This window comes from Bubalus kerabau, chromosome 2, assembly GCF_029407905.1.
Source record: "Bubalus kerabau isolate K-KA32 ecotype Philippines breed swamp buffalo chromosome 2, PCC_UOA_SB_1v2, whole genome shotgun sequence".
In the NCBI taxonomy this organism is placed as follows: Eukaryota; Metazoa; Chordata; class Mammalia; order Artiodactyla; family Bovidae; genus Bubalus; species Bubalus kerabau.
Genome location: NC_073625.1, coordinates 69,332,034 through 69,344,957, shown reverse-complemented (window position 1 = coordinate 69,344,957; position 12,924 = coordinate 69,332,034). Strand labels below are relative to the sequence as shown.

Sequence of the window (12,924 nt, the reverse complement as noted above, 5' to 3'; positions counted from 1 at the left end):
GGTGTATTATGGGCCCATAACAGTTATTTGTGCTATGAATATACCAATACAATTGAAAAAGGAAGAGCAAAAAATCCTCATTGTAGTGGAAATCACATCCTAGTGGAAGAGAGACATCATAAACAAGTATAAATGCAGTATGTCAGATAATAATAAGTGCTGCAGAGAAAAATTAAGCAGAATAAGGGACAGTGAATGTGGTAGGTTGGACTTTTAAATAGTTTGGGAAATTTCTTTTTTTTTTTTAGTTTGGGAAATTTCTTACTGAGGAGGTGAGAATTGAACAAAGATGTGAAGTGTGAAGGATGTGAGTGAGGCAGAATCAAGCAGGTATCTGTGTGTATACGGGCTATTTAAAGAATCCAGTTTATCTGGTATAACATGTGAGAAAGAGAGCACTGGAGGGAATGAAGCTAAGTCATCTAGGACTTTTTAGGTGTGATCATTCACTCTCATTCTGGTTAATAATGCATAGCATTTGATGCTAGACTCACTAACTGGAAAAATCAAAAGATGCTACTTCAACTGGAACAAGTTGGGCCAGAGTGACATGAAACATGTAGCTATGATTTAAAAACTTCTGTATACACTCATCCATTGGCATCTATGGGATATTGGTTCCAGGAACTGCCCTCCATCTCCCACTCTCCCACAGAGACATGGAAATTTGAGGATGCTCAAGTCCGTTATATAAAATGGTACAGCACAGTCATTCCCCCCTTGTCCACAAGTTCCACATTCATGGATATGGACAGCCAACTGTATCTGTAGAACCTTGGGACATTAGGGGAGGTGCAATTTCTAGGTGCATTAACCAATGTGGGGTCTGTAACCTAGGGGAGCCATAGAAATTAAAAAAAAAAAAAGTAGCAAGCTCAGAATATTTGGGACTGTGATCTCACTGCCAAGTAAGATAACAATGCTTTGGCTTGGGTTTCAAGAAATTTCTTACGACATAATGAACTCTTGAGAGAGATCAGCAAAAGATTGAGCACAGCAAAGATAAGTACTTGGGTCTGACAGTAAGGATCAAGATGCAGCTACTTGCTTTAGTTCTAGTTAGTATCAGAACAAGATAACAGCTGGTGAGGCATTACCAGGGCATGGGGACACTGGGCATGAGCATTACAGGGAAGGGGGTACAGGGTATAAGGAGAGACAAAAGGCAACTTGGGTGACTTCCTCAGAATTCCCTGGAATCCAGGGAAGCGCATGTAGGATTTGATTGTGTCAGTGGTGAGGATAAACTAACCAACTCCTTCCATTCCACCCCCCACTTAGCTTGTGGAATTTTAGTAAGGATGAACAGTCTTCTAAATATAACCCCCATGAAGTCCAATAATTTTGGAGATCTTTAAAAATTCCTCATATTTGAACTCATCATAAGAGTTCTAAAACTAGGGGGTTTCAGGTTTAGAGCCATCATTTTCTCAAATCTGCATCTCAAGTAGAATCAAAACTAAGAAGACTGCTCAGGAATCAGGAAGAAGCAAAAGGTATTTATTATTAACTTACAAGTAGCCCTTGATTCAGGCATGTCATTTCCCTTTTATCAGATGGAAGGGGCAGGGCAGTTGAGTCTGCTTGGGCCATTCATTCTCTTGGTTTCAAGAAGGGTGGGGAGAGCAGATATGGTTTTTTAATTTTCTTTTTATTGTAAAATATAACACATCCATGCAGAAAAGAACATAAGACATAAAACTAAAGATTAATTAATGAATATAAAGCAAGCAGCCACTTAGCTACCAAACCAATGTCAGGAAATAACCCAATAACCAGCACCTTACTTTTCTATAAAAATAAAAACCACTTTTTCTTGAAAAAGAAGCTTCCAAAACAATATATTTTATTTTAGCTCATTGTGGAAATATATATAAATTGACTCATATTTCAAGCATGCTTTTGTGTCTGGCTTCTTTCAATTATCAGTATATTTGTGATATTAGACCACATTGTCAGGTATAAATGTAGTCACTCATTTGTAATCATTCATTGCTATACACTATTTCATTGACACACATACCACAACTTATTTATCCATTCTTCTGTTGATGGACATATGTTGTTTCAAATTTAAGGTTAATATGTGTTAATACTATGAACATCCTTGAACACACACATTAATGCATATTTGAAAGCACATGTGTTGGTCACATACCTAGGAATAGAATTGCTGGTTATAGAATATGAGTATATTCAATTTTAATAAATGATCCTAAATAAATTGCCAAAGAGGTTGTACCAATTTATACCACTACCAAACAACATACAAGTATCTCTGCTGTTTTACATACCCTCCAATAGATGGTCTTGTCAGGCTTTTTAATTTTAGTCATTCTGGTAGGCATGTGGTATTACATGAGGTTTTAATTTAAATGTTTCTGCTTACTGAACTTTCCAGTGCCTAGTTGGAATTTCCCTTTTGTAAAATGTCTGATCAAGTCTTGATTTAATTAAGTTCCATTTTTCTTTATTACTGATATACACAACTTACTTACCAGTTTTCCTGTTTTGGCTTGCTATTAGCTTTCATGAAGGGTTCTTTAATGAGTTCTTAATTTTAATACAATCAGACATCTTAATGTTTCAATTTGGGTTACGGATTTTCATGCACATTTTAGAAAAATGTTATGTTATGAATATTTTTAAAATAATAGTTCATAATATGTTTATTGCTTTTCCTTTCACTATTGGAAAAGAATTTTCCTATATATTTCCAATATTTTCCTAATTTGTGTTTTATGGGCATTAGAGATGTATTATTTCATTTAGAGTTTTCAATTGACTGACTCAGAACCACTGACCAAAAAGTCTATAAATAACAAATGTTGGAGATGACGTTAAGAAAAGGGAACCCTCATACACTATTGTAGGGAATATAAATTGGTGCAGCCGCTAGGGAAAACAGTATGAAAGTTCCTTAAAAAAACTAAAAACAGAACTACCATTGATCTAGCAGTTCCACTCCTGGGTATATATCTGGAGTAAATTAAAACACTAATTTAAAAAGATACATGCTCCCCAGTGTTCACGGTAGTACTATGTACAAGGGCCATGACAGGAAGCAACCAAAGTGCCCATCAACAGATTACTGGATTAAGAAGTGAATGGAATATTATACAGCCATAAAGTGAAATATTGCTATTTGCAGCAACGTGGATAGAGCTAGAGAATATGCATAGTGAAATAAGTCAAAGAAAAAAATACTATATGATATCACTTATAGGTGCAATTTAAAATATAATTCAAATAAGTGTATATAAAAAACAGAAACAGAGTCACAGATATAGAAAATGAAACTACCAAAGGGGCTAGCTACCAAAGGGGAGAAAATAGGGGGAGGGACAAACTAGGAGCATGGGATTAATACATTAAACAGACAAGCAACAAGGCTTTACTGCATAGCATGGGGAATGATACCCAATATCTTATAATAACCTATGGTGGAATATAATCTGTAAAACAAACAAACAGAAACACTATGATGTGTATCTGAAACTTACACAATATTGTAAATCAACTATTCTTCAATTTAAAAAATGAAACCCAGAAAAAATGAGAATAATTTTCATACTATCCAGCAGTATCAAAATCATAATAAATCTAATAAGTTCCATAACTCTGTATTTTACTTTACTGACTTTTTTGTCTACCCTTACACTAATATACTTTTGAACTGTGGTGTTGGAGAAGACTCTTGAGAGTCCCTTGGACTGCAAGGAAATCCAACCACTCCATTCTGAAGGAGATCAGTCCTGGGTGTTCATTGGAAGGACTGATGCTAAAGCTGAAACTCCAGTACTTTGGCCACCTCATGCGAAGAGTTGACTCATTGGAAAAGACTCTGATGCTGGAAGGGATTGGGAGCAGGAGGAGAAGGGGACGACAGAGGATGAGATGGCTGGATGGCATCACTGACTCGATGGACGTGAGTCTGAGTGAACTCCAGGAGTTGGTGATGGACAGGGAGGCCTGGCATGCTGCGATTCATGGGGTCGCAGAGTCAGACACAACTGAGCGACTGAACTGACTGAACTGAACTGAACACTAATATGACACTGTCTTCATTACTACCATAAGATTTAATAACTAGAAGAACATGTCTTTGTGCTTTTTCTTCTTCAAGAATACTTCAATGGTACTTGACCCTTTTCATTTCACATTAATCTTATAATTAGCTTGTGAGGTTATTTTTTTTTAAATGATTGGCTTTTAATAAAGATTGCACTAGGGCTGCAAGTTAGCTTGCAAAAAAATTGACATGTATATAATATTCATGTTTGTATATGTGGTTTACTATCTTTTGATCAGTATTTTGGTCTACAATGTTTAGCGGTTTTCTGCATAATGTGCTTATGCAATTTTATTGAGTTATTACCAGGTATGCTATATTACAATGGCATAATTCTAGAATTTTATTTGCTAAGTCCTATAGCTGGTTTCTAGAAAGAATTGAATTTTGTATATATAACTTATATTCAACAACCTTGCTAATTTTTCCTGTGAATTCTAATTAATTATCTAGAGATTCTTTGGGGTTATCTATTTATGCAAAATATCATCTGGAAATGATTTTATACTCATATCTTTTAATACATTTCTCCCCTTACTGCACTGAAGACATACAATTAAATGTTGCTGCAGAATGACAAGGACGGTGTCCTTGTCCAGTCCCCAGTCTCAAAAAGAAAGTCTTCCATATTCCATTGGCAATATGACATTTTCTATTGATTTTTGAATAGGTATGCTTTACCAGATTGTGGACTTTTACTTTTGTTTCCAATTTGTCAATTTTTCCCATACATAAATCCTCCCTAGAGCTTTTTCTGCATTTACATGAGATCACTAAATGAATTTTCTCTTCTTTTGATGAGATGAATTAAGAAGTTGATTTTTGAATGGTAAACTAAGTTAACTTCTTAATAATAAATCCAAGTTGGATGTGATTTGATACCAACTTTATATGTTGCTGGTTTACTAGTGTGATACTTGATACAGAATTTTTGCATCTTTGTTTTTAACAGAGAATGTCCAGCAAACTATCATTTCTTCAGTGTCTTTCTTTTGACATTAAGTTTGTGATGGCCTTCTCAAACATTTACAAACCATTTCCTATTTACTTTTTATTACCTGAAAGTGTGTGTAAAAGTGGTCTTATTTATCACTTATTTATTTAGTAGAAAACAAAAATTTGCCTGGGTATTTAGTTGGAAGGCTTTAAATTGCAGTGTCTATTTCATCAATAATTATAAAACTCTTCAAATTTTCCCTTTTCATTTGTCAGAAAATGCTTTTGCTTTTTCATAAGAATTTTTCTACTTTACATATCATAGCATATGGCAATATATTTTCATATTTATCTTAAATGTCACTCATTATATTATAATGATTTTAATACCTATAGTATCTATAACACTATTTCCTTTACTTGTATTGATACTGTGTTTTCTCCCCTCGTCCTATTTTTTCTCTACAAGGACCACTTAATTTGGAAGTAAAGTACAAATTTTTGGCCTTTTTAATCACTTCTAACTGACTTTTTATTACATTTTTATACATTTTTATTAGTTTCTTTCTCAATATCTATAGGTGTGCTTTTTGATTAATTCTTAATTTCTGAAGATAGATGCTTTTTTGTTGTTGTTGTTCAGTCTTTAAGTCATGACCAACTCTGCAACCCCATGGACTGCAGCATGCCAGGCTTCCCTGTCCTTCACTGTCTCCCAGAGTTGCTCAGATTCATCTCCTTTGAGTCAGTGATGCTATCTAAACATCTGTTGTCCCCTTCCCCTTTTGCCTTTAATCTTTCTCAGCATCAGGGTCTTTTTCAATGAGTCAACTCTTCCCATCAGGTGGCCAAAGTACTGAAGCTCCAGCTTCAGGATTAGTCCTTCCAATGAATATTAAGGCTTGATTTCCTTTAGGATCCACCAGTCTGATCTCCTTGCTGTTCAAAGGACTCTTAAGAGTCTTCTCCAGCACCACCGTTGGAAAGCATCAATTCTTGGGGACTCAGCCTTCTTTATGGTCCAACTTTCACATCCATATACGACTACTGGACAAACCATAGCTTTGACTATATGGGCCTTTGTCACCAAAGTGATGTCTCTGCTTTTTACCACACTGTCTAGATTTGATAGATGCTTAGATTATTGATTTTTTTAATCTTTTAAAATATCTGTATTAAAAGCTGGACATTTACTTCTAGTCATGATTCCAACAAATTTTAATACATAGTAACTTTAATACCATTGAATTAAAATATTTTATATTTCCATTATTATTTATTCTTCCCTCATTAGTTGTCTAAAACTGTTCTATAAATACATGGATTATCAACTTATATTTTTATCTATTTATAGTTTAATTTATTTGATTATAGAGAATATTACTCTTTATGCTTCCAGCTCTATGAAATATTTACATTTAATGGTATAGCTTGGTTTAATGTTCCCATTATTTACTTTTATTTACTTGCCTGTTTTATGCAATTCTTTCTCTCCTTGCCTTCTTTTGGACTTAAACACAACTGTTTCACTTTTGTCCTCCATTAGCATGGAAGTCATGTATTCTTATATATTTTTTTATCTTTTTAAATACCTAGAGATTTAACAGAAAGCCTTGACTTATGAACACCAAATGCTGACAATTACTTTTAAACTTTCTTACATATAATTAAGGAACAAAGAATGCTTGAACTTCATTTAACAGCCCTAACAATATACTATTTTTGTATTTTAATTCTCTATACATTCAAAATTCTGTAAAACAATGACAATGTTTTATGCCATCAATATTCATTTAAACTGAAGTATGTTTTACCATTTTCAGTGCTCTTGCTTCCTGAATAGCCCTAAAAGGATAATTTTCCTTCTTTTGATGATAATTTATCTCAGTGTATACTTGTCTGAAACTGTATAGTTTCATTTTTTTCCTGAAACACACTGCAATACTAGGAAGCTATTTTCTTTCAACATATTGAAAATATAACTCTATTCTTTCTTAACTTTCATTGTTCCTCTTGAGAAATTAGTTGTAATTTAGATCTTTATTCATTTAATTTTTTTAAATTTACATTTATTTATTTTAATAGAGGCTAATTACTTTAAAATATTGTATTGGTTTTGCCATACATCAACATGAATCCGCCACAGGTATACATATTCATTTAATTTTATGTTATATGCTTTGATGTGGTCTTTTCTGTAAATTTATCATCATATGTCTCAATGAGTTTGTCTATTTATTCACATTGGAATTAACTGTGCATTTCAATTTTGTGATTGATTATAATTCCTGAGTTTTTAGAAATTCTGAGATATTATCCTTAAATATCACTTCTGTTCCATTTTTCTCTCTTTTTATTTGGAATCTGAATGAAATATGATTGACCTTCTTGCTATTTATCCTATGAACCTCTTACCTCTCTGTATTGTCTATTTTATTTGCTTTTTGCTCTGTATTGGATCTTTTTTTCTTCATTCTAGAGATAGACTTATCACCGATTTCCCAAGTCACATGCTTTATCTTTGTACCTGATTCAAATTTTTTGTTAAACCCACTCAAAAATTGTCAATTAACTTACTTCTTAGGTTAAGAACTATTATTATTTTTATCAAATAGAATAGGTCATATTTATACTTAAATATCATTCTCTGCTGATATTTCCAATCTTATCTATCTCTTTGAAAATAATAAGCACATTTTAGCCAGTGTAGAATTATTCCAATAGTCAGATACCTACGGGTCTGTTTCTATTAACTATTTTTTTTTTCTATTAACTATTGTTTCTTGGTTCTCATATGTGTTTCTTGCTTCAAGTGTACCTGGCTATCTCCAATGGATGCTGGACATTTTAAAATACATTTATAAAAATAATTTGAGACCACAGATGACATGATCCTTGTACATAAAGGACTATCATTTGCTTCTATCAAATACCTAGAAGATCTGATAATCTAAGAACTCACTCCTTAAACACAACTTAATATGTGAGGTTTTTCTGGATAACATTGAATTACTAAAAGCTTGCAATATAAACCAGACTATAAAAAGTCTGGTTTGTTTCAAGCTTATTGTTACTTCTATAGTGCTACCCTTTGGGGTCTAAAAAAATAGCATAAGATGTTTTACAACATCTTATGAGGGTTTCAAAAACACTTTTCATACTCTCTACATCAGAAAACCATCCATGAGACAAGGAACTCCAAATGACCAGTTCACCTCCCTGGAGTGTTGTTGTTTTTTTTAATGTTCTGAATATTGAACTGATAATTTTTTTTCCTGATATCCCAGAAATAATATTTACTCAGATTATCTAATCAACAATTATGAAAGGCAACATAGCTTCTTTAACATAAACATCTGAATAAAGACAAGAATTACTGGTAAGTAGAAAATGCACTCGTGGGTTAGTATTTCAGGAAAGAGAAATCTGTCAGGTTATGTGCTGACCTCAAGTTATCTTATTCAGGGATTCCTTGAAACCAGTGAATATGTAGTATCAAAAATCTGTGTTCCTCACTGGTGATAGCCATAAAAAGATCAATTAAAGGTGCCAATTTATGGCACCTAGTGGCAAGTCATATTTGATAAACTGAGTCATCAAAAGATATTAAGAATATGCTATGCTATGCTAAGTCACTTCAGTCATGTCTGACTCTGTGCGACCCCATAGACGGCAGCCCACCAGGCTTCCCCATCCCTGGGATTCTCCAGGCAAGAACACTGGAGTGGGTTGCCATTTCCTTCTCCAATGCATGAAATGGAAAAGTGAAAGTGAAGTAGCTCAGTCATGTCCAACTCTTAGCGACCCAATGGACTGCAGCCTACCAGGCTCCTCCGTCCATGGGATTTTCCAGGCAAGAGTACTGGAGTGGGGTGCCATTGCCTTCTCCGATTATAAGACAATCCAAAAATTTTATTAAGAAAACTAAAAAATGCAAACAAAAAGCAATAAAATGTATGAAACATTAATTCAAAAGGCCATAAGCAGAACTGAAGCTGGAATTTCAAAAGAACTGCAGAGTTCCTGGTGCTGTCGTGTGTGGAAATGTTAGGGTGATATCAAGGGCTCAAGATTAGAAAAACATAAAAGGCTGAGGGTGTCATATTAGAATTATGAAACTTTAGACAATGACCCTGTATGATGTAGATGAACTTACATTCCAAATAAAGAGCATAATTGTTCTGCTTATAGGCTCAGCACACTGGCATGTAGACATAGAAGTTGAAAACTTGTCACCTATTGCATTAATGGTATTTATATCTCACAAAATCACTGATATCGATTCTCCCAGAGTAAACTCAGGATAATATAGGAGCAAATAAATTACTTGGGTCAAACAGAAAACCAAGCTGAAGAAACAGCGAATTAGGAACCATCTTTGGGTCACTTTCTCCTGTCTGTATCATGGCACTATATCTTTCCCATGCCACCAACCATAACACATGTAAATTACTAGTTAATCTGAGCAACATACTGGTGAAGTGAAGATACCGGAATCAAAAGACACTATTTCAAATTGTGACTCTGCCTCTTACTGACTTTGCACTTTGACCCAAGCCTCTCCGTCAGCAAAAAGGGGATGAAAATGTTTACTTATTTCATGGGGATTTAGGAGCATTCCAAAATTAATCCACATAAGTAATTTAAAGTGATTAGTGTATACGAAGTACTCAATATCAGTTTCAATACAGGAAGGAGATCAGGGCCATCTAAAATATTTCTGGAAAGTGTTTGTCCAAGGTACTCTGGCCAAAACTATCAATAATGAGTTAGACATTTAGAGGAAAATACTTTAAAATCTTTAGGGAAAATTATTCTTTCTCTGTGCTTCAATATATGTGCTCAGTTTGAGTTGATATACAACAAAGTGATAAAATGAGAAGAGAGAAGAGTAACCTAAATATATCAGGAATATTAAGCATGGGGGAAATTGTGATCAAATCAATAAAATTATTAATAGAATGAAAGGATGAAGTATAATTTTTTATCAAATTTCCGTTTTTTAGGATGATGTGACATTTCCTAAAAACTAAGTGCAGGGTGTCATTTTACACCACAGAATAAACTAACTCTAAGAAATGTTGCTTGTGGGAAATATAATAATCATATAATTTCAGACTTAACACTTCATCCACTACTGTTTCCTTTTCCTCTTCCCCAGTGTCCACATTGCTTTTTGCATTTTCAAATAAGTAAGAAATAAATCCTGCATTGTTACCATTGGTATCAGTATGGATGACATCCACAAAATTTGCATCAGTGTAATCTAATCTGCCATTTGATGGTTTTCCAGAGAACTGTGGCCCAGCAGGATCAAGGCCTGAAATACAAGAAAGAAATTATTAATATATTAAACAAGTTATATTACATAGTTATTATCACAAGCTTGCATTATTATTAATTATATACAGAACAGGTTTAAACCTGTCCAAAAACATATCTAAAGATAAATTAAATTAGATGAATAGCAAGTTATCTGTTTTATTTGAATAACATTATTCCCAATCTTGAGATTATCAATGATGCAATGTCAAGCCACACTACACATACCTTGACAAAATACTGTGGCTTTCTTTAGGACATTCATTTAACAAGTAATTATGAATATGCTGGTAGTAAAATTCTATTTAATAGAAAGTAACTACTACTCCTCCTGAGGGGGGAAAATAATAAATATTACCCTGGTCCTATCTTCAACCTCATTCCATACCAGCTCATCCTGGGTCTATTGAAAAGTCTAAAATGATTTTAAGTGCAATTTGAGCTGTGGGATAAAACATATTTATTATTAGCTTATCATTCATTTCTCAGAAAAGTTTACTGCACACAAAAAAGAAAAAATATATTAAAAGTGTTATAAAAGATAATATTATTTCTAGTGTATTCAGAATTCTAAATAAAATTCTAAGCTCATGATCTACTGCAGAGTATCAAAAAATGCTGAGGAAGAGATGAAATGAAATGCCTTGAGAACATCTATTCAATAGGGCAATAATTATCTTTAAAAGATATTTTAAAAATAAAATGTTGCTTATCTCAATCTTCTATTAACCCTAGTTTATTTGGCCCACATGACTGAAGAGTTGTTGTTGCTCAGTCACTCAGTCATGTCCAACTCTATGCAACAAAATGGATTGCAGCCCAGCAGGCATCCCTGTCCTTCACCATCTCTGGGAGTTTGTGCAAACTCATGTTCATTGAGTAGGTGATGCAATCCAACCATCTGGTCCTCTGTCATCCCCTTCTCCTCCTGCCTTCAATCTTTTCCAGCATCAGGATCTTTTCTAGTGAGTCAGCTCTTCACATCTTGTGGCCAAAGTATTGAAGCTTCAGCTTCGGCATCAGTAATTCCAATGAATATTGAGAGTTGATTTCCTTTAGGAAATCACAAAATAAAGTCTCTGTTTCCATTGTTTCCCCATCTATTTGCCATGAAGTAATGGGATTGGATCACATGAAGTGATGGGAAACAATGGAAACAGTGAGAGATTTTATTTTGGGGGGGCTCCAAAATCACTGCAGATGGGGACTGCAGCCATGAAATTAAAAGACGCTTACTCCTTGAAAGAAAAGCTATGACCAACCTAAACAGGCTTTTAAAAAGCAGAGACATTACTTTGCTGACCAAGGTCTCTAGTCAAAGCTATAGTTTTTCTACTAGTCATGTATGGATGTGAGAGTTGGACTATAAAGAAAGCTGAGTGTTGAAGAATTGATGCTTTTGAACTGTGGTGTTGGAGAGTCCCTTGGACTACAAGGAGATCAAAGCAGTCAATCCTAAAGGAAACCAACCCTCAATATTCATTGGAAGGATTGATACTGAAGCTGAAACTCCAATACTCTGGCCACCTGATGTGAAGAACTGACTCATTGGAAAAAACCCTGATACTGGGAAAGATTGAAGGCAGGAGGAGAAGGGGACAACAGAGGATGAGATGGTTGGATGGTATCACCAACTTGATGGGCATGAGTTGAGCAAACTATGGAAGTTGGTGATGGACAGGGAGCCCTGGCGTGCTTCAGTCCATGGGGTCACAAAGAGTCAGACATAACTGAGCAACTAAACTGAACTGAACTGATGGGACCAGATGCCATAATCTTAGTTTTTTGAATGTTGAGTTTTAAGCCAGCTTTTCCACTCTCCTCTTTCACCTTTATCAAGTGGCTCTTTACTTCCTCTTGGCTTTCTGCCATAAGGGTGGTGTCATCTGCATATCTGAGATTGCTGATATTTCTCATGGAAATCTTGATTCCACCTTGTGATTCATCCAGCCCAGCATTTCGCATGATGTACTCTACATATAAGTTAAATAAGCAGGATGACCATATGCAGCCTTCACATACTCCTTTCCCAATTTTGAACCAGTCTGTTGTTCCATGTCTGGTTTTAACTGCTGCTTCTTGACTTGCAAACAGGTTTCACAAGAGGCAGGTAAGGTGGTCTGGTATTCCCATCTCTTTAAGAATTTTCCACAGTTTGTTGTGATCCATCCAGACAAAGGCTTCTGCATATTCAGTGAAGCAGAAATAGATGTTTTTCTGGAATTCTCTTGCTTTTTCTATGATGCAATGGTTGTTAGATCCGACATAACTGAATGAAGCAGAAATTTCTCTCTTCCTGTAAATTGCCCCGATGTAGATCCAACACGTTTGCTGGCTTTTAAACCCTGATGATTGCTTGGCATGTGAAACCATTCTAACTAGTCTAATATGTGAATAAACACATCTTAAAATACAGTAGGCTGACCAACAGTTCAAACTGAGCTAGTATGGTGGTTGAAAGAGAATAGGCTTTGGATGCCAGAGATCTTTGTATAAATCCTGGCTTAGATGTTACTAAAATTTTGACCCTCCTGAATTTATTCAGTTATCCTCAATTTTCACATCCTTTATAAGGAAGATAAAATTAAGACTGA

General features: G+C 34.6%; 1 protein-coding gene across 1 annotated transcript in view; it reads right to left on the bottom strand.

The window, feature by feature from the left end:
• The window catches only part of LIPI (lipase I), a 79,894-nt gene that overhangs the window by 35,875 nt on the left and 31,095 nt on the right, over window positions 1-12,924 (bottom strand). Inside the window, exon 4 of the mRNA XM_055567808.1 lies at window positions 10,227-10,328. Coding sequence (XP_055423783.1) covers window positions 10,227-10,328 — 102 coding nt within the window. The remainder of the gene's footprint in view (window positions 1-10,226; window positions 10,329-12,924) is intronic.